At 37.3% G+C, this 22,951-nt stretch overlaps 1 protein-coding gene across 1 annotated transcript in view; it reads right to left on the bottom strand.

The window, feature by feature from the left end:
* SORCS2 (sortilin related VPS10 domain containing receptor 2) overlaps positions 1 to 22,951 on the bottom strand; it is a 529,534-nt gene that overhangs the window by 67,308 nt on the left and 439,275 nt on the right. The window contains exons 7-11 of the mRNA XM_053975679.1: positions 21,653 to 21,771; positions 18,324 to 18,413; positions 8,190 to 8,369; positions 2,805 to 2,951; positions 1,341 to 1,443 (exon numbers count right to left, since the gene is read on the bottom strand). Coding sequence (XP_053831654.1) covers positions 1,341 to 1,443; positions 2,805 to 2,951; positions 8,190 to 8,369; positions 18,324 to 18,413; positions 21,653 to 21,771 — 639 coding nt within the window. The remainder of the gene's footprint in view (positions 1 to 1,340; positions 1,444 to 2,804; positions 2,952 to 8,189; positions 8,370 to 18,323; positions 18,414 to 21,652; positions 21,772 to 22,951) is intronic.

Here is a 22,951-nt window from a genome sequence, read left to right as displayed (position 1 = left end):
CAATATCTCAACAAATATCTATTCAAGACATCAGATTACAGTGCAAAGAGAAAGAAAAATGAAATAGGAATAATGGAATAATTAAATCTCACTGATTAATTTGCTACTGGAGGACATTTAAGCATGATATGGTGAGGCTAAAATTAAGTACCTACATTTTGAGTGCTTTCATGAAAAATGAAGACATTTGAAATGGAAGATATTTTTTTAAATATTTGAATTCATAAAGTTTGACCTGAACACATATTAGGAATCTATCTACAAGGGCATTGCACAAATTCTTAGTCTCATTTGTACCAATAAAAACATAGCAGCATTTCACATATAGATTTGTCTCCAGTAAAATACTTTGAACTCTCTTTATATTACAGAAAAACTTGAAGTCTTCCGTTATATTGAAAATTACTAGTACTGGCAGCTGTCATTCTCTTTAAGTACCAAATCTTCTCACCTTGACATTCTCAGGAAACCTTCAACGTAGTAAACTGTTTGTCAGAGACTAGTGTAAGATACAGTATAAGCCATAATTCATTGAAAACAGATGTGCTTTTATGAAAAGAGAAGCCTACATGTCTGCATTTCACCTAAACATTATTCATAACATAAGAATAAAATAATGTAATTTTAAAAAGTTCTAAGTATCTTTAACATTTAGACAATTTTGAAACAAAGAAACAGAAGATTAAATAAAATGAATAGATGGACAATAAAGATACAAAGCAAAACTGAGTTATGTGAATATTTTTCTTGATGAGTGCTCAACACTGCAATGGAATTTCCTTTATTAAATTCCACTTAATACTGACATAACTCCATATGTAAGTTATAATGGAGAAGCCACAACCAGCATTGTTCCCAACACAGCGACACATTTGCCTCTTTCAATTCCTCTCTCTTTAGGCAGAAAGGAATTAATAAAAATTACAAGACAAATTATCTGTATCCAGGCCTAAAGAACAAAGGACTGACCACTGTTTCCATCAGTTTTTCTAGGTTAATCATGATGCTGGAGGGCCTACATTCTTCCAGAGAAAAAAGAATGCAGGACATGTCCTTCAGCCACCATCACACCTCCACAGTACATTAATGGGGAAGGAGGTAGTGCACAGCAGAGCAGAGCATGATGTACCCAGGTGACTGATAGAGATCTGTCTGAGAAGACACAACTCTGGGCTTTTCATTAACTTATGTATTGAATTGTTTGATCATAAAGGATTATTCTGCAGGAAATCCTTATTTTGGCAATGTTTGCAGCATGGTATTCTTACAAATCCAAAGACTAGACCTACAAAGACCCCCTGCCACATTTCAGGTCTTAAAAAGCAATGCCATGCACTTACCTGCCCCCATGATGAGCCCTGGTGCAGTGTCCTTGGTGTGCACTGTGCCTGACACATAGGGATTGTCTGCCCACCGCAGATGGAGGTGGAGGTAACAATCAGGCTTGTGGGGGAAGAAGCAGAGACCAGGTTTTAAAAATCACTGCTACCAGTTATGCTCCTACAATAAATGAAAGCCCAGACAGGGAGCAGCTTCAGCAATGTATGTCTTCATAGAGAAAAAGAATGGCTGCTTCCCATGGAGCTAAATTCCAGTCTGAAATATCAATCTTCACTTTATATCAAGAATCTCTGGTGATATCTGCACAGTGTGCCACTCTCTTAACAAAAAGATTTCCAAACTCAAGGAAATCAGCATTATTATATAAACCCCCTTCTGACAAAATAATTGCTTAAAAATGTTAACTAACAGCAACAATGTTTGTTGGTCCCAGGTAAATGGTAAAATTATTATTAAAAACAACTGTTTGGGCTGAAATGTCTCTTTTAGTAAAAAGGTGATATGAAAAATAGCATAATGAGTTTAGGACACATCAAGAAGCAACTTATTGCTTCTTGGCCTTTGTGCAGTGCACTCAAAGGTCATATTGTTCACAGCAATGTGCCCAGGGGCTTTACCAGGGGCCAGCTGCCAGCACTGCCTGGGAGCTGCTGCCACTGCCATTGTCCCACTCATCTCCCATGGATCTGCACCACACCCTGCAGGCTGGAGCCTCACAGCACAGCCTTGAACTCTTCAGAAGGGAACCAGCTGCTCCAGCCCTCCACTTGTGCCATGGGGAGAGGGAGTAAAGCTCTGGCTGTAGCAGGACTACTCATTTTGCTCACCAATGCAGAGCTTTGAGACCTCAGGAGCAGAGAGACAGTGAGAAAAATACAAGGTTTTCAGTCAGCCTTACAAATAACAATATACTATGGGCACTTGGGCCATCTAAACAAAGAGAAATAATATCATCTTACAAAAATAAAGGAATATTTTATGCAAGTTACCATGGTATTTATTTTCAAGCAACTTTCAGAAGTTCCCTTTAACAGGGAACCAAGAGTTACCTTGTTTTCTTATGAAAGAAAAATATGAAGAGATGGAAAGAGAAAAATTATTGGTAATCTCTGTTTGACTTATGGTGTGCCCTGTATATCCAAACAGAAATGACTGCCATGATTATTCTGACCTGGGTTGTGTGGTTGACATGTGAAGAAGAAGAAGAAATGTGTCCTCTTTGTGTCAAAGTGATCTCAAATATGAAATGCAGTGCACCAGAAAGCCCTGACTACTCACTCTACACGATGACTGGACTAAGAGCCTGTGGAACCACGGCTCATGCAGTGCAAGCCCATTTGCCTGCTAGTTTGGCTGGTAAACTCAGCACAAAGCTCTTGGGCTGTTGGAACGACTGCACATGCTACCATGCAGATAATTCTTGCACATTTTAGAGGGAGGATACTCCAAAAAGAGCTACTTACAGGTTTGCAATTGGTGGGTTTGCCATTCATATCGATGTCTGGAGGGTTTAGAAAATCCCAGTCACGGCCTTTGTTGTAGGTTATCAGAGTCGTGACTTTCCCATCAATTTTCTGGTTGGCCAAAAAGACTCCTTTTACACCTCTGACCTGAAGCATAGAGAAGAAAAGTTAATATCCAGCACATACACATTTTTTTCAACAAGGATTATCGCTGATTAGCTGCTCTTTTGTGGCTCTGAACTGTGTATCTCAGGTAGTTTCTCCTGGTAACTGAAAGGAAAGTGGATGATACCTAAAAAAAATATGAGGAAGGCAAAAATATAAGAGGAAAGGCAGAAAGGGGGAAGGCAAGGACAATTACAAACTGATTTTCATTTCTAAATGTATTCAAAAAGGATTTGCAGTTCTCTCTATGTCAGAAGGCTAATCAAACTACATGTTTAATATAGCAAACCACAATATTTTATAGAGCAAAATATAAAAATTATGATAGCATGGCCTCACCAATAAAATTTCTCCTCTGCATTTTCTTTAAATATGGACATCTTTAAAATGCCACTCTACAAATGATGTAAGCAATTTTTAACAACCATCTAATTTTAAACCTGAATTTCTGTGCCCATATAATATAAATATCACAGAAATAGGTTACAATAACACAACACAGTATCATATCTTTTCAAATAACACTGATTTGGGAAGCACTCTTGTCCTTTGCAGGAAATAAATATAGGCAGATCATCTGAGGAAGACACATTGAGGGTTGAATCACCCTCTCAAGCATCTGAAATGCTTCCACACTCCAGTTAGCCACCCTTCACCTGTTTAACCTCTCGAGAAAAAATAATATCAAAAAAATGACCCTCTTCTCTTGGCCTGTTATTTTATTTCAAAACAACCTGTATTAGAAAATTACTACAACTCAAAGAGTTAAAGTTAATGGGTATAATTTTAGAAGCAACCTGACAGTAATTATACCTTAATATGTTTAGTTCTAGCCCTAACATTTATGTTATTAACATATTAATGTATATTCCACCCATGGGCATGAGATAAGATCTTCTATTAAAACTGAAGGTTTCCTTAAGAGTGCTCCTAGTTCCCTTTCCATTATTTATGAGACTTCCTGAATTTTTGAAAAATTCTGGACAACATATATAAACTGATACACATTCCCAGCACAGTACAGCTTGCTCATCTCCTTGGCTGCTGACTCTTAACAAAACTGAATCATTCATTACAAATAAATGCACAAGACTGATGAATGATCAGGAATATTTGCCTCCTGAAAACATGATGCACTTCTGAACTTTTATTTTTCATTTGAAATATTTACTGTTCCTCTCTTTTTCCAACTGCCAGTTATTGACTCCAATTAACATTCATTTAGCAGAAGTCTGCATTGAAGGTGAAAAGAAGGCATTCCTACCACCAGGCTACAGATTTGATACTCACTGTTTATAAATACAGGAAGGAACTGATCCAAACTTATAAACAGCCTAGAACTTGGAAATATATATAAGTTTATATATATATATAAAAATCTGTATAAACATTTAAATACTCTACTCTCTCATGAGATCCTTCTTTCTTAAATCCTGTGCATATGTGATTGGGTTACTTATCCAGGATGCTGAAAGTTCAGAACCACCTCCAAGTCAAACATACCATAAAAGTCAACTATTTGCAGTGCAGGTGAGAAAAGGAAAGTAAGCGAAGATGAACCTGCTTTCTTTACTTTCAAAGCATTTTAATCTTGCTGGGGATTTTTTACATAGTCTACCTTTGAGACACAGCTCAGCCATGAAAAGTCTGGCAGTTCAAATATTTACGTGGAAGGGCAGACTTGGGGAAAAAATTCTGTGCATGTCTTCCTTCCAGTGAACATAAATAAATATTTAAACAATAATTAGATCAGGGACTGCAACTGAGGTTTCCCTCTTCATTTATGGATGGCAAAACCAGTGCTGCATCATGATTATTTTTGTTTCTCCTCTCTTTCCCCTCCCCACTCCCTCATTTAATGAATATTTAATAATTCCATATAATCATCAAATGGGAGTCAGGCTAAATTTTTTCTCCATGCCCACTCTCATTTCTAATCTAACCAAGCTCCAGGGTAACTTCTCCTCTCTAGAATATGGGACACAAGTGTTTGAATCTATCAAACACTGAAAGGTTATGAAAACATTTCTTCCAGTGACTCAGTTAACTTCTCTCACTGCTGCTTTAAAAGATAAAAGCCAACCAGAACTTCACAGCAGTTGCACTTTGAATGAAAGGTATAAACCCTGCTTGAAATAATAAATAGGTTTCAGGCATCTATCTTCAGAGCAAGTTCAGAAATATCATGTTTGGAGTGATACATTAGTCTAAAACCCTATAACTAACATAAAATTTTGGTGTGTAAAAAAATGGCATCTTTAAAACATCCCATCCCTGTGTAGAATTTTCCATTTCATCTGTCCTGTGGCCTATACAAATACACACCTGACTCTGTAAATACTGGAAATGAAATGTGTCTAATCTATCTCCAGAATTAGACTGTGATGCCAAGGCACCAAATTCTTCTGTACATTCTACTCCTTGACTTAGTTCCCTAATCTAAAATTGCAAGATAAGTATCTTTCTATCAAGAAACGAAAAGAGTCACATTAATAATAAGTTTCTATGGAAAAGAAGACATTTCAACATTGTGCAGTGCTCGGTTACTCTGATGAACAGTGCAGGAGACACTCAAGACAGCTAAACAAGGAAATTCAAAGCACCTTTCTGCTGATTTTTCTGAACTTCGAGCTTAGTTCTCAGAGTACCTATTTTCTTAAATAGTTCAGGGAATAGTTGTTCCCCAGTACTCTTAGAAAAGCACTTTGTCCCTTATAAAATTTTCTGAGACTTTCTGCTGTTACTTATTAATTGTTCCCTGTTACACTTCTGATACTCCATCCCAACAATATTCTGTTTAGTTAGTAGCAAGAAGAACAGTTCAGATGGTCCCACAGTGTTTATTAGCAGCAGGTACTGAAATGTAGAAATTACTGCTATATAATATATGTTTGTGACTGACATTTAAATATATACAATTTGTTGTTTGGGGAAAAAAGGCATGAAGAAAGTATACTGCAACTCATGTAGCTCTTATCTACATAAGGAGTCACAGCAGGAACCAATGTAGAGGTATTACATTAGCATGCCCATTCTGCAAATATGCCTGTGTCAAATTTGTGACTCCTTCACACTGGCAGGACTTGATACAATTTCAAGGATACGCTCCTTGTCACATAATTCAAGGGCATGCTCCTTTTGGACAGTCATTTAGTACTTAATTTTTTTTTTCCTTCTCTTCTTTAAACAAGTATTTGTAAATTGTTCCCTTTTACGTGTTCAAATGAAAAGAAATGTGGAAAAAAAAAGATAAAGCATATAAAAGAACATATATACAGACAGACAGATACCTATTAAAATTTTTATAGCAGATGTACAAGTAAAAGATTAAGTGGAGTCAAAAGAAGATAACAAAGATGAACAGTACAAATTTTAAGGAAAATTATACACTGGCAGAAAGGGAAATTTTCCACCACTGAGGACTGTCTCTGTGCTGCACTGAAGGTTCCCCTTCCTGAGATGGGATACTTGCATTAAAATGCCCAAAAAATCTCACCCAGATTAGACCAAAAAAAAAAAAAAAATCCCATCCTCAAGGGCGACAATATGTGTTTTATTTATTAGCAATTTTATACTGAGTAAACAACCCACACATTATGAGCACTTGATCCCATTCTAGTAAACAAGATGAGCACTAATTATTTATCATGCAAGCTATCTAGAAGTCATCAGTGGTCTCCTATAAAGCAACTCAATTTCAAAAATAGCTTAAAAAAATTGAATTGTATGGCTCCTTGTGTATTGCCCTTATCATGTGTACTGTCCTTATCATGTGTACATTTCCTTTTTAATGTAACCCTACAAATTGATCCAGCACACAATGAACTACAATTGCATTATCTAATATGCCCTCAGTAACATTGGGAAATTATGAAACAATCAGTGTAACTGAATTAAGTTAATAATTCTTGTAGACAAAAGGATAGCCAGGGGTAGCATCTCTGTACAACTTATCTGAAATTACATGCTACAGGTGATGCAAGGAGTAGAGATTAGAAAGCACCTGACTGCCTTTTAGTAAAAGCACCTGATGCCTTTTAGCTTTGCTTGGTCACAGGGGTGCCCAAGAGTAAAATGCTGCAAACTAATGCTGTCAATAAATCACCCTGTGGGAACGTGGCTACACACAATGCGTAGCTTCACTCATTAGGAAGCCTCACTTCTAAAAAGGTAGAGTCTAGAAAATAATCACTGGTAATGAGAGACCTTTTTGTTTTACCACAGCCATTTAGAAAGAAAAAGCTAAAGAAAGATGGAGGAGATAAGGAGGAAGAAAACACTATCATTTTCCCCCACCAGGAAGAGTCTAATTACAGCCATTTAACAGTTCTGTCAGTGTGTGCCTCGTATCCAGAATTACTACAAACCTTTGCCAAAGAAGTCTGGTGCACCCTTAAAGTTTTGGTGTTTTTTTTAAATTAACACCAGGCAAATTACGTGTAATGGGACAAACTGAGTCAGACCAAAGCCAGTTTAATGTTCTGATAATGGCCAGAAAGAACAGAACCATAGCAAATGTACGTCTTATTACATTGAAATTCACTGCACTGAAATTCCATTCCCTAAACAGGAATGGAATTGATAACAGCCTGTGATACTCTTCCAGAACACTATAGTCTTTTATTTTGCCAAGTGCACTGATGTTAAATACAAGATAGATTTTTTTACAGCCGAGTTTGTTTCATAGAAAATGCTGTTGGCACAAGACACGTACTGAAAGCAAGTGGATTTGCTGTCCAATATTTAGTTTTGTTGGCTCTTAGCCTTTCAGAACTGACACAACCTAGCACAAGGCTTGCAGGATTACTACTTAAAACCCTACTGGCTAAAAGATGTCCTGCTCTTAAGTCAGGAAACATGACACTGAGTCACCTAGAAGAAAAAAGCTGTACATAGACAGCTGCGTAGCTTCTTACTTCAATAGTAAATTGTGCTGCCAGATTCACTTTTCAATATCTAAAAAAAAAAACTTAGCAAGTTTTGGATTTGCACATCCATAGAACCCCATCCCAAGAATCTAGTTAGAGTACACAACACATTAGTAGGGCAAGAGAGAAACATGTAAGTAGTAGCAATGTGCTACAAATAAGACAGAAATCCTAGACTTTCTATTTAAATATAACTGTGAAAATACAATACTTAACTTAATTATACTCATAATAATAATAATAAAAAAATCCTCCTCACAGACTACAAATAATGGAAAATATAAAGATCTACCTCCAGAATATCTATCAGGACATTCTCTTCTGGCTGCTTTGTGCTCCGGACATTCTCCAGCAAGAGGGAGTAGTAAACACCTTGTGGGTCAGACTGGTACAGGTTGTATGTATCTGTCTGGTACCACTCCTGTACAGCCACAAACACCTGGTTTTCATCTGTACTGATTATCTGTAAGTCCTGTAGGAAAATAAGGTACATAATGACTATTTTTTTACATAATTTATATTTTACAAACAGTAAATTGGTCAGGAGAGTTTAATACTGGGGGGAGGGGAAACATCTGAATGTTTAAAAATAATAACTTCCCAAATTAATACTAATCAGCATGACTATCCCACTGCTCCAAGGTGGTTCCTCACTGCCTTCTCACTGCAGTGCAAACCACCTTAGTGAAGAAAAATATCATGAATGTGCAATATCTGTAATCTGCTTTGACTTCAGCAGGAAATGATTTTTTGAAAGGAAAAATAGGGAAAGGAAAAAAAAAGAAACAGGTGACTGACTTTGCAAGATCTGGATAAGAGTCAATGGAAACAACATTAGCAAAGCTAATCTAAAAAAATAATCTTCAAGTAACAGAGAAATGAAAATTAGGTAAAAAAATAGCATAGCACAAAGAGGATCAGATACAATGTACAGCAGTTCACATAGGATATAGTATTTATCATGCACACAGCTCTTGTGCATTATAGTAGATTACATTAATTTGTCTATCTATGTCTACACAACTACTTAAATATTCAACAGTAATAACAGGAGAGTCAACATTCTGCATTCATTTTCCAAGAATTTCAGGCATGGATATTGCTACAGCTTGCTTTCCGTTTTCCCAGATTCTTCACTCCAAATGTCTCAGACAAAAAAAATGCACAGCTGGAGAAAATAATTTAACACTAATATCAAACAGAAGAAATAAATCAGGAAGTAACAACACTGAACTAAACTTAGGACAGAGAATAAAGGGACACGAGTTGGCAACATGATCTGGCAGCACAAAGGCAGAGGTTGGGGCTATGTAAGAAATGACATCAATTCACAGAGACTGAAAGCTTGTAAACTCTTCATGACCTTGGTACTTTACTGGGATACTGTATTCAGTTCTGGTCACCTTATTACTGGAAAAGTAATAAGGCAATGGAGTGAATATTAAAGAAAGCTACCGGAATGTCAATAGAATATGAAATTAGGATGAATTAGCTTAAAAAAAAAAAAAAAAAAAAAAAAAAAAAAAAAAGAAATCAAGAAAACAACTTTGTAGAACTCAAGGAGGCAAACCAAATTCATAAGAATCCAGTTAAGACTGAAGAAAGTGTGAGTAACAGAGCAACACTGAGAACCCAGCAAAGCATGGTAGTCGTACTGTAGGCAATATGCACAGTGACTGAGGCACTTGGACTAAAAAAAGACATGTATAGAAGTAAAATAAGGCAAAGGGAAGATTTTTAATATGATCTGAGGAGGGTTATTAAATACTAATAATTTAGTTACATTTAAAGTATTTTTGCATATGTGACACATCTCAACACAAAAGAATCTAAGTGAATGAAGAATCTAAGAATCAAAGCTCAATGCTGTTTCCAAAGACTCCCACTTGAACTTTGTAGTAAAGTAGATTTTTTGTTTAGCATCCCAGGAATAGTTTTGTTGTTTTTTTTTTTTTTTTTTTTTTTTTTTTTTGGGGGGGTTTTTTTGTGGTTTTTTTTTCTTTTTTTTTTTTTTTTTGGTTTTTTTTTTTTTGTTTTGTTTTTGTTTGTTTTTTTTTTGTTTTTTTTTTTGTTTTTTTTTTTGTTTTTTTCTTGGTACTGAAAAATTACTCCAAAGCAGAGAGTCTGGCAGAAATGCCAGCAAAACACAGCAACTGATCACAACAGGTTCTTTTAAAAGTCTCTTTAATGTATAGAATGTTTCATCTCCTTCCTTAAACCAGGGCAACATGAGGTTTGGTAGCCCACATTATACTACGTGGAAAGTTCCCATGACTATCTGATAACAAGGATGGAAGCAAAGCAGAGCCAAAAGGAATAAAGAAACAATATGTTAATATGAAAACCTCTAGAAAACCCTTAAAAACCCTTCCACAAAGCCAGGAGCTTTCTGCAAAATTAACGACTACATTATTACAATAAAACATTTATACAGTGCCACAGACAAATGCAAACCTCCAGGGAATGTAGGCAAGGCACTTGTCCTGCCCCAGTGCTGTCCCACTCCATGCTTTCCCTGGTGAGGTGGCAGTGGTTGCTCGGGTGGCCCTTGGTGGCAGAGGTAAGAGCTGGAGGAACAGGCTCAGCTCTGGGTCTCCCATCCCAGGGAGGGGTAGGAGCAGCTGAGCCATCAGAAGCAGCATGCAAAGAGCCAAAATGTGCAGGGCACAAGGACAGGGAGATTAATTTTGGGCAGACTGTGGGGGTCACATGAGGGAAAGAGAGGTTGGATGCAAAAGTTTACTCAGCAAATCAGAGTTCACTCATCACAGAGTTCACAGCCACTGGCAGTGGCTGTTACTAATAAAGATGTTTGTCCTCTCAGGCTGCTGGTTGGTAACTTTGCTGAGGCAAGAGCTTAACAGATCCTGGTCTTAGCAAGTGAAATTACCCTTGCACTGCCTTGAACTTTGTTCCTTCCTTTCAGAATTTATGCATTCAGATTTCCAGTTCAGCCTTACAGCTATTTTCCTTTCACAGTGATTTCTTTTCCTTCAAGAAACAAAGCAGTCCTTCAGTTATACTACCTTGCAACAATCCTGTGCAGCATTTCCTGCCCAGTGCTTTCTGATACAATCCTCTGGGAAATGTAATTGACAATGTGAGGAAAACTGCAAATTTCATGCCCAATTCTTCAACTTATCTTTCAAAATCGTGGATGACACAAGCTGCTGAAAATCTAGTTAAAACAAAGGTAAATTATCATGTCACTCGTACTATTCCTATTCTGATACGTGAATTTAAAAAGAATTAATTGATTGGCAAATACAGGGGATGGGTTCCATTCCTTCATCCCAGCTACCCCCCACTGCTCAAGAGGTGAGAAGCACATGGAGAGGGGACATCAGCAAATATTGCTAGGCAGTACCTACTCTCTGTCACCTAAGAGTTAACTAGAAAGGATGTCTGAGGAAAAAAAATCTTGATGGAGGGAATGCACATTTTTACTGCTTTATCTAATTCATGGACACAGATACAACCTTAGGCTGTAACCTCAGCAGATTCTATAAGGAAAGCATTTATTCTTTTATGATTTCACGCTTGGACTAAGGCAATTGCCTCTTGCTGGAGCTCCTGCTTTCTCTCTCTACATTCTGCAAGCTACTCAAAGTGTCACTGATCATCTAATTTTTTTCTGTAATTATGCTATTCACACACAATTTATTCAAATTAATTTATAAAGACCTTCTTTACTGATGCTAGAGATCTTCAGGGTTTGGAACATTTCTTATTGTCTCTATTCAGATTTTTTGTATCTCCAGGCTGCATTTTCATATACATTCCGTATTAAGATCTTGTGGTTTTCTTTCACTTCCATGCTGAAATGAGAGTCCATGCCTTTCCAGATGTCCCAAGGCAGAACCTTTTCCACAGTTTGCCATAGCAACCATGCTGTTTCCTCCGTGGAATGCTCATTTCTCCATGGGCATCCCTTCTCTTATCTCTGCTACTTTACTTTTGCCCTCTCAAGTCTGCCATGCCTGCTCTATCTCTTACTGACCCAAGTATCCACGCTCTTGCCATTTTCACTTTCCTCTTTCTCTCTTTGTTTTTGCAAAGCTCACCAATGTCAGTTGGTATCAGCCATAGACTGTGATTCCCAAATACTCCCCTTACCTCCTCTTCTTAGGTTGTAAGCTTTTGCACATTTCTAAAGTTCTATGAGCTGCATTGTCCAAAACTTTTTTTTAAAAAAAAAAAACCTCTAAGCCCCTATGAGATTTCTCTGTTTTGTTTACTAAGGTGCTTCTTTTGCACTGTATTTTGAAATTCCTTTATTACAATTTTTCCTTCATCCTTCCCTCTTCACTGGGATATGTTAGACCACACTAAGCACAGAAATCTGTATATTTATCACTGAAAATCTGTGAACCTACTCATAGGTCCAAAGCAGTTAATCAGCCCATGGAATTAGAATTAAGGACAGCTGGAGATCTGTTGAATCAGAATTACTTTTCTACAAAAAATGCTAAAGGAATCCTGATCAAAGAGTTCATATTAAAAATTGGCATGATTAAGTTAGGCATCCAGTGACAGGTCATGTCACTCCTGCTCTCTCAGGGACTTGTAAGCTGCTATGTTTGTACTACATCAATAGCAGAGAACATAATTAACAAACAAATAACACAAAGAGAGTTTCAAAGTAATACTCAAAATAATTAGGCATTTACAGAAGGCCAACTTATGCCAAAAGATGAGCACCACTTCAAAGAAACTCCATATCACATGGAACAGACATGGTCTGTTAAATAAATGAGTCTGAGGGTGTACACAAGGCATTGAAACAACTGTGCATGTTCAGCCATGACCTGGAGCACAGGCATCCAAGAACACTTCCAGCAATTATACAGACACAATAAAATATTTCTCCTTGGAAACACTGCTTAAAAATTATTTCTTTACTTCTAACACAGAGATACCAACAGTCTTTTCATAATTAATTACCTGCTTTTAATGTAGTCAAGTCTGTTATCACATAAAGCTGAATGAACACCCAATCAAAAGTTGGTCCAAAAAAGCACAAAGCTATTAAACAGAGTTGGGATATGGGGGAGTTTTGGATAGCAGGAAAGAAGGAAAGATGTTTAAAGGAAGAAGGAGAGAGAAATGAGTTGTTTTCATTGTATACAGACACATACCATCTACATTCAGTAACTGACCAGCCTATAAGTCTGCAAATACTTTACAGAATTTTGTATTCAAAAAATGCTCAGTATGGTTTACCATATTACTACCTGTGATAAGAAACTCTATGACACAAATAAGTACAATTACAGCCTGAAGACAGAAGGCTATAAAAGATGACAAAGATTGTACAGCCCGACAGTGCTCCTTTGTCTACAATGTGCTGATAACATAGAAAGTATCATTCAAAATTCTTGGGTTTTACATCTTATAATTTTTGGTCAGATGTCAGAATTGTGCCCCTTTGCAATCTTCTGATGCTGTGGTTGAGCAAAATGTTAACATGAAATAAGCAATGTATTAAACAGAGAATAGTGAGGAATAAATATATCAGTAGTGGAACAAGGCTCGGTATTTTCAGTCTTGACCTCAAGATGTACCACATTTATACTCCTGTAATCTCTCGAGCACAATCAAGGTAACTGGATGGCACATATCCCAAAGATAATCCTCCTAATCTTCCTTGCCTGGCCGAGGAAAAGAAGTTCATGTAAAGAAATCAATAACTTGCACAGTGAAGGAAAGAACAGTTCCTTGAATCCTCCTCAGATGGATTTGTACACCCAGCAAGTCAGACAGCTTCTATAGCTCAGGTTCACTGGCTGCTGTGGTGACACTGCCTGGAAAAAGGAATATTTCCCCTGCATCAAATGCCACTGCCACCTGCATTTCTACTTTGTTCCCTTTTTTTCTTTGCTCAACAGCCATACCAGTGGCCTTTCAGAAGAATGGAGCTGCAGCTGAAAATTGCTCTTCTGCCTGGTACAGGGGAACAACCTCAGCCAAAGCCTCGCAGGGTAGTGAGTGGCAGAGGTGGTAAAGGGTCTTCCCAAGTGGAACAAGAATTTCTGTGAGACTAAGAGCCTTGCTAAATGAGCTGTCATAGACTCAGTAGTTTGCAATCCAACCATCAGGCAGCCAAATCCTTAGAGAACATCACACAAAAGGGTTGCGGGAATCTTCCATAATTTCTGCTGTTAATGGATATGCCCATTTAAGGATTGTCTTATATCTATTATTGAATGATACAGACAATTTCAGAAGTAACTCTATGGTTAAAACAGTGATGTGTATTCAGACTGAGGCAAGGAAGAGGTGGGCATGCTTTGAGGTGATTAGGTGATAACCAAACAAAAAGAATACATGGATCTGATAAAAGGAACCTATAGGAGATTCATATTGCCATGAATAAAGTACAGACTTCAAACTATTTCTAAGGCAATTGGATTTTTTCTTCTTTTGTTTTTGTTCACTCTTCCCCTATACTTCCATTTAACTTGGTTACCTAAAAAATTTTACATTATTGCCTATTTCACAAGATTGAAAATAGATACAGAGATTGAAAAATATGAAAGAAGATTTTTCCACACCATATCTTTTCAGAACTAAACTTTCTGAATTGCAGCAGGATACAACAAACAATAGAGCTCTTGCATCATTAAAATTTTATAGGAGGCATGAACGAATGCAGAATCAATCAATGTCTTGCATCAGTTCTTAAAGGGAGATCATTATCAATGGAATTTATTTAAGAGAGATGGGAAGAGGACTCCAAATAATTAAATTATTCCAAATTGCAATAGTAAAATTGCCATAATTTGTAGCAGTTTCCTTGGCTTGGTCAAAAATTTTGTTAACATTTTTTTTTGCTTAAACTCTCAGAATGAACTAGTTCCCAGTTTTATTGTTACCCACATCAGAGCAAGACTGAAATACCTGAACAAGGACCAGACCCAATGTACTGCTCCAGTCCCCCTCTTCAAATTGCCCTTCTCTAGGCAAGGGCAATCAGAGCTGCAGGAACTTGTGCAATACAAGTGTGCTGACAGTCTGGATGGGGCTTTAGCCTCTGCCCCTGGGCAGACTTGCTCTCCCAGCAGTGGCAGCTGAACCTCTGCTCCAGGCTGAAAGCAGCCTAAGGGGGATTGCTGGATCCCCTGGGACACTCCTGGATGCTGAACCAGCCAAGCTGACACACAAATGCACTCCTGCTGCTCTTGGCTTGATTTTGGTATTCACTTCCTATGAGTTCCTAACTGCTGATCTAGTTTTAGCAGCACAGAACAAACAATCTTGGTAAAATGGAATACAGTACAAAAACCAGTTCAATTTTAAAGTAACAGTTTGAAAACAACAGTTTGAAAATTCTTCTTCTGTTTGGGTGAGCATACAAGCAACTTTTAATATGGTCTCACTAGTCTTTGCTATCACCCTTCCTGGCAGCAGCCAACACTTGTCAAATGCAGGAGACAGCTGTGGGATTCCATGCAATGTCAGTATCAAACACAGTGTTAAAAAAAGAAAAAGATCTCTCAACAGCACAGAAAAAAAGTTTAAAAATTATCTGAATCCTGATGGCCCCCAATGGCTCTGCTGTCTGTACACACACAGAGCTATGATGTGTTACAAAAAGGTGATCTCAGTGGCACTGTGGAGCTGGAGCCCAGAAACTTAACTGAGGAAAAGCTTGGCTGGAAGCTGCTTTTAGCAGCCTTTTATTCACAAGTAAGGAGGACTGTAGGTACGTCCAAAGACACACTATTTTTTTTTTTTTAGGTTCCTCTTTGGGAATGGATTTGGACAAGTACAAACATAAACACAAATGCAAATGCAAACAACATAAAAAAAAGAGAAGAACTTCTTTGCAGATTTCCAACCTTTTCATACTGAAAGGAAAATGAGACATCAAAAACATTTTCTAACTATTCAGTCTGAAACTGCTTGTTCTATCTCTATATGCAAAATCATCATGAAAGGAATCTATGCAGCAAAAGAATAATATCTGAAGAACTCAGCCCAGTTCCCTAAGGCTATAGGTTGCATTTTGGCACAGCTCTCCTGACGGGTACAAGGGAGGTACAGGTACATCCTTGACCAGTCTACAGCATCTTCTGACTTGGTTACAGTTTTTCTTCCCTGTATACAATCACTGCTCAAAAATTCTGTACAGAGACCACTTGGAAAGAGATTTTTTTGACACCTCATTTCATGCTTTCAAGAAAAATGAAATATAGCCTGTTATAGTCATGCTTCATCTCCTGGTAAGGCAAAATCTAATATTTAAATCTCTCTGAAACTCATCTTTCAAAAACTATTTGATTTAATCCATCTTAAAAAACATCCTTTGTAAATTCATCTATTCTGTTTTACTCCTACCACCATAAAATAAGCAACTCCAAAGTCACATGTTCTAAATGTACATTTAATGTGCAAGTGTCTTTGCTGATATTCTGTGTCTTTGCAAAGTTCCAGGATCCAATTCTACTGTACTTGGATGATTCTCACTGAAATATAGCACTGTGAAAAATTTCAGAGCTGTGTTCTTATTTACTTCAGTGTGTAAAATTTCTTTTGTAATGTGAAGGTACCAAATAAATTAAAAAAAAAAAAAAAGTCTTTCTCAGAAAAGGTTAAAATGTTTCATATTTGCCACTATTCTAAATGTATGTCTGGCTTCCAGGCCCTCTTCCTGAAATTTTCAGCTCTGTTTTGTGCAGATACCAAAGAAATGTCTCCTGGAAGCATTGTCAAATGTTAAAGAGATAATATTTACTTTATTCCTCTTGTTGTGTATTTCCTGAACTAGGAAGAGCACAAAAACATCCCTTTCAAAATGACATAGTCAACCTGTTCCTAGGTAGTTATAGACTCTATCCAAAATGAAACCATTAACTTCTAATTTATTTATTCAGTCAGGCCTGGGGTAATCCCCTTAGCTAGAAAAAAAAAAAAAAAAAAGAAAAAAGAAAAATAAACAAAAGCCATATTTTCCAAGGCAAAGAATTGAGCATGCAGCACTATTTCAAACAATCCAGACTCCGTATGACAGAAATGCCAGGGAATTGTGACTGACACATTATGAATGTGTCAGAAGCTCCTTGTTTACACTCTGCTTCCCTTCCTTGCTCCTTAATTTCTTATTTGTGTCCCAGTGCAGGGTTCAGTGCACGGCAGTCCCTCGAGGTGTCCATGTTTGGCATACTTTAACCTTCAAGACCTGGATATTCTCCTGCTGTTTTCCTGACTACAATTTCCCCCAAGAAAGCATAAAGGCTGCCTTCAAGGCCTAAAAACACAGAAATAACTTTGTGTTGGTGTTGGTCTACATACCTGCCTTTGAATATACATGTCTTGACGAGATAGATAGATAGAGAGAGATATTTCTGTATTACTACTAAGAGCATATCCAAGTTTCAGATTCTTATTCAACTAATACCTGAGGATTTGATCTGAGATTCTGGTAATATGTTGTACATTTAAAATTACTTCAGACCACCATTTATACTGGCATAAAAAAAAATCTAAGATGAAAAAAAATCTGATATTAGAATGTTTGCTTTATAGCAATAACAGCAAAAGGAAATAAATCGTACTCTAATGTCCTTCCTTAGATGAGCAATTGATTAAACTAATACAATTCAAGGCATGCAAGGAAAACAAGTTCTCTGCTAAGTGGTAGAATCACAGAGAATCAAAGGAAAGAGCAGGAACCTCATGAGACCTCCAGATCAGCTTCCTGCTGGGAGCAGGGTGAACTGTAAGGTCAGAGCTGGTTACTGAGGGTTTTATCCCACTGGTTCTTTTAAACTTCAAGTTATTTTTCTTCAGGACTGCAGAAGCCTTCTAACTGTAAAGTTAGGAAATACACTGTGTGCAGCACAAAAAATTCAACTGCAGCAGCTAGACCATAATTTAAATTTCTGTGTTTAATTGCTGATTTACTATGGAAATATAAAAACCCTATCACTAGGGAGATATGGTAGACTGAAGGAACCTCTCACCAAGTCTTGCAATTTCATTGAGCAGTCAAAGTCCATACTGGGATTCTTTAATTACATAGAGAAACACCAAGTAGCAAAATTCTCTTATATTAGAATTCATGCCTATACCAGACAACACCATGTGGAATTAAAATGTAATTGATTCTTGAAAGAACACTTGCTCTATATCTTTCCATTGCCATTGGATGTATAACACTGCCTCATGGAAGCAAAGCTCAAAAACTGTTGCAGTAACTTATGACAAATAAGCTGTTGTATGTTATTCCCCTCTATGGTTTATGAGTACTACATTAATGGAACACAAATAAAAGCAGTATTCAAAATAAAAAGAAGGATTCACAATTCCTTACAAGGAGAAATTGTGAACTCAGAATAATGAGGTTTGAAAAAGAGCAGAACAAAACTAGGTAGAAAGAGAAGATGACAAATGCAAAAAGAGAAAGAAAAGCATGCATACTTACTTTTGGCAATGCATATTTTGGCAACTTCATCTGTACAAAGCCATTCCGACGGTACGACACGAAATACTTGGTCCGATTTGCTGATGTTGTCTATACAAAGGAGAAACAGAACTCTGTGACAGATTATGTTAAATCTAGAGAATTTGAGATTGAAGACTGTTTTGCATTTAAGCTGTAACTGAAATATGTAGTCATTACTTTTAATGCAATGTTCCAAAGTACCAAAAGGAATATTCTAAATAAACATCAGTGAAAATAGCCAACTCGCAACCTCTCCTGGATTTTCTAACCAGAAACGTATCACCAAAGTGCTGGTATATAAATTGGCATAATTCCAACTAAACCTTTGAGCAACACCAGATAATATCAATAAGTAAAAGTTAGCCTTTGGTAATATTCCACCTTTTTTTCACATTGATACTTGTCTTCTTTCTTTTACTTGGGAAATCCATTTAAAATCCTACCCCAATCTCACTATTTTTCTCCTAAATTTTTGTGTTTAAAATGGAACCTGATTTGAAAGACAGACTATCCTGAAACATGAACACTTGATTTGGCTTGGTAAAAATAAAGTTGATATCTACATACCTGAATATTTTAAAGGTAACAAAGTATTTAATATCGTATCGTTTTTTTTTGGTTTTGGTTTTTGTTTTTTTTTTTTTTTTTTTTTTTTTTTTTTTTTTGTTTTTTTTTTTTGTTGTTTTGTTTTGTTTTTTTTGTGGTGTAAAGAATGTGATGCCTTTAGGAATGTGATTTTTTAAATGATGATGGATCAAACCAAAAATCTCATCATTTGCTTAACTAGTGCTAAATGGCAGTCTTACCCATCTGTTCACAGGCTTTTTTTAAATGCATGTTTTAACGTCATTCATTTAAATGGAGATGATGCAAGGCAGAGGAAAATTGGACTTGAAGCATCTAGTCATGCCAAGCCTTACTGGTATTAAAGGCTGGTCTGTGCTTAAGTACAGCGTTGAAGCTTTAATCCTCCTACTGAAATCACCTCTGAAACTGTCTGACTGTCAGTGCAAAAAAATGAGTATTAGAAAGTTTCTGATATTTGTGGTATATACATACTAAAGAAATGTGGCTGAGATCTTCCTCTAAGATGGTAAAAATCTCCAAAATAGATTTGGGCCAGTGCAGACCTGCAACACTCTCAGGGGTAGGGAGACAGTGCCAAACTCTCCTGTCTTTTTGCACAGAGGATTCTGTCCCATCCTCCTTCTGACAGGCATTGCGGTGATATCATGAGGAGTCCCTGGTCTGATTATAACTTATATAACTGCACTTTATTGTAGTGATAAAAGAATTTCCACATGGTTTCAAAAGTATGCTGTCTTTCAGATGTGCAGCTGCTGTGTGCTTGCACTGGAAAGGTTGCACTGGAACAGGTAAATGCTGTCCTGCCTCACACCTCTGGGGTGCTGTGCTTCAGATGTGACTACAGGATCCCAGAGTCACCCTCTATCCTCCAGTAATACAGATATGGCTAACTGCAAACCAATTTAGCAATAGGATATACATTACATACTGTGGTTTACTGCAGAAAAGTCCAAAGGAAAAACACTAGAGATGTTTCCCCTTTATGTGAACACGTGAACATCTCATCTACTGGCACTGACATGTCTCAGATCTAGAGAGACCAAAATACCAAAAACATCATTGAGCAGCAACTGTCTATTACTTCTCTGTACATTTCCACCTTGCAATTCCATTTTATTTCTGCTCATGTCTGTCATGAAAGGGAATAACAGCTCAGGATGCAGTTGTACACAGCACCCAGCAAAGCAAAATGCTTGACAAGGAAGCAGCCAGAGTTTTGCTGAGCACAGCAGTGTAGAAGTTTGCATGGTGAGAAGCAGTTCTCAGCATCTACATACTATGAAATGGATTTTTAGACTGTTCCTGTGGGGAGCCACAGATGATAATTGCTTTGAGCAAAATGTGTGCCATGAGTGCTAGATCTTATCTGAAAAATGCCTACTTTAGTCCAAAAGTTCTTTCCCAATGCCATTGTTTGGGTTTTAGTTTTGGAGGTTTTTTTGTGTTTTGTTTTGATGTGGTATTTTTTTTCTTTTGGTTGGTGTGTGGTTTTTTGGTTTTTTTTTGTTTTTTTTTTTTTTTTTTTTTTTTTTTTTTTTTGTTTTTTTTTTTTGGTTGGGGTTTTTGTTTGGTTTTCTTTTTTGTAGTGTTAATTCTTCTAAGCCATGTAGGTCCTTGAAACCACTATGGCAAACAAGAGGAGAACAGATGCTTTGTGACCCTACTAATTTACAGGTTGTTGCAGAAGAAACAGTCTCAAGAGGGGAAAGCTGGAAAGGAGATAATCTGATGCACACTGAGGCACTGATGGGGAGGTGTATTCATTGCCACAAAATTGTTTTCCTGCAAAACTCAATAAATAGATAAGTCTTGCAGCAAGCAAATCTCATCAAAGTAAGAGGAAAATTATAGCCAAGCAGTAAGGAAAACACAAGCAACTTCCCTAGTAAAGTCTAATAAAACAAAGAGGACATAACTGCTCCTTGAGAAGTTTGCAGTTCTGATAGATTCAAACCAGTGCCAAGCACTTAAAATAATACTTACAAGTGTGCCTGAGCTGTACTGGTGCCACATGGCTGACAAAGTTCCAGCCCATATTTCTGCAGGCAGGTCTTGTAATTTGGGAATGAAATAACCCCAATGTAGTTTGGACCACCATGAGTTGTAGACGTGGTGCCTGGGGACATGGTTTAGTGATGGACTTGGCAGTGTTAGGTTTGTGGCTGGACTCAATTTTAAGGGTCTTTTCCAAACTAAATCATCCTATGATTCCATGCTAATTTGTTCCAAGCTCCCCAGCTATGGCCATTTTGCTTCCTAAGCACACCCATGTTAGCAGTTCTTTCCTGGCAAGAACATTTCCTCTTCAGAGGAGAATCTATGTGAAGATGTGCAACTACTCTGTCAGTGGTTGTCCTTGGATGTTCTTCCCAGGGAACATTTTTGTGTTTTGTCCTGGAAAGGACCTAGAAGAGTTTGTAATCACAGGAACATACGGTTTGCATTTCACCTAATACACAAGAGTATTTATAAAAAGTAACACAGTCCATTTGAAAATTTTAATATAGTTAAAGGGCAACTGGTTGCACAAACTAAAGATTTTTTTAAATTTCTTTTTTGTTTGGACTGATAAAGGAATGCTTTTTTCCATGTAAAAAATCATAAATCATTCATGAATCCACCCATTAATTCCTCCCTGCTCTCTACAATGTTGCTGCATTGTTTAGAATTTTTGTTTTTGAATTTGAAAATGAGCTGTCTCTCCCAAAAAATGGCAGTACCTGAAGAAATATGTAGTCGTCCTGCACAGTCAGGGAATCCCGATCAGTGCTGCCAGCAAATGGGACTGTCATTGTCTTATCAGAACAATTTTGAATCTGGCAAGTGATGTAGCGATAACCTGAGGGAAGAGAGACAGAAACATATGACAGGGCTATCAAGGGAAAAAGAAGCAAGCAGTATTAAATGCTATTCTTGTAGGAAAAAGGCTGCCTTTGCCAGGTAAGTTAGTTGTAGAATTATTATATTAAACTCTCATATAAGACTTTTTCAATCTCCAGCGTACTGAGAATATATTAACTGCTTACAGTTCAGATCGTTCCCTGAGGCAGCCTGTTATTATCCAAATTTTGCTGGTCCAGAGAGATTAGGGGTTAGATGAATGAGCCATTCATGGGTGGGGATAATAGAAGGAGCCTCTTTTCTCACTTAACCTATGCACAGAGCCGAATTATTCACTTGGAGTAATGGCAGCCTGACACAACATAACTGAAATCAATAGATCAACCCCAGTATAAAACTGTGATGAATGAGAAAAGAATCAGGCTCCATTTAATAGACAGCGTGCAGAATTTTAAAGCCTGTTTTCAAAGCTCTGTAAGAATGTTCAGACACACTATTAGCACACTATTGGAACTGGTCTGTTGGGGCAGGATTTCTATATTCAGAGTTAATACCTTGCTGAAAAAGCTTAGACTGATTTATAATCAGAGGAGGCTATGGCCTTTCTCTTCCTCTCTAGTCAGCAAGGACTATTTTCTCTTCCTGGGTTCTTAGAACAGCACCACTGCATCTTTGATACAATCTGCTCTTATCAGAGAGAGCAGAGCCAACAATCACTATCTTATACCAGCTGTGACTTAAAGACCTTCCCTGGTACTCTTAAAGACCTTCCCTAAGCTCTTGTACAGCTCATTCTTTGTCACAAGCTTCTGAGCACAAAGTAGTTGAATGACTTGCCCAAGCACAGTGAGGAAAATGTTATTTACACAATCTTGTGCCCAGATCACTAATGCTACCCACACTCCAGGTACAGTGTGAGAGAGCAGATACTGTATCCACATGTCCTTCACTACTTTTGCAGTGTGAGGGGAAATGCATCTCACATTTAATGACTTTTTATTATAGAAGGACAAACCAGTATCCTGGATGCAATTATTTGTTATAGAATCTGGATCTGTTTAAGAGGCAGTTAGAGTCAATCCAGCTTCTCTTGCTTATGTCCAAATCATCACCATGAGGATGTTTGGTGCAGCAATGGACTATCTAAAGTCTTGCAGGTGTTCCTAGTTCACAACAAA

This window comes from Vidua macroura, chromosome 4 (assembly GCF_024509145.1).
Source record: "Vidua macroura isolate BioBank_ID:100142 chromosome 4, ASM2450914v1, whole genome shotgun sequence".
NCBI classification, from domain to species: Eukaryota; Metazoa; Chordata; class Aves; order Passeriformes; family Viduidae; genus Vidua; species Vidua macroura.
This window is presented reverse-complemented; position numbering and strand designations above follow the sequence as displayed.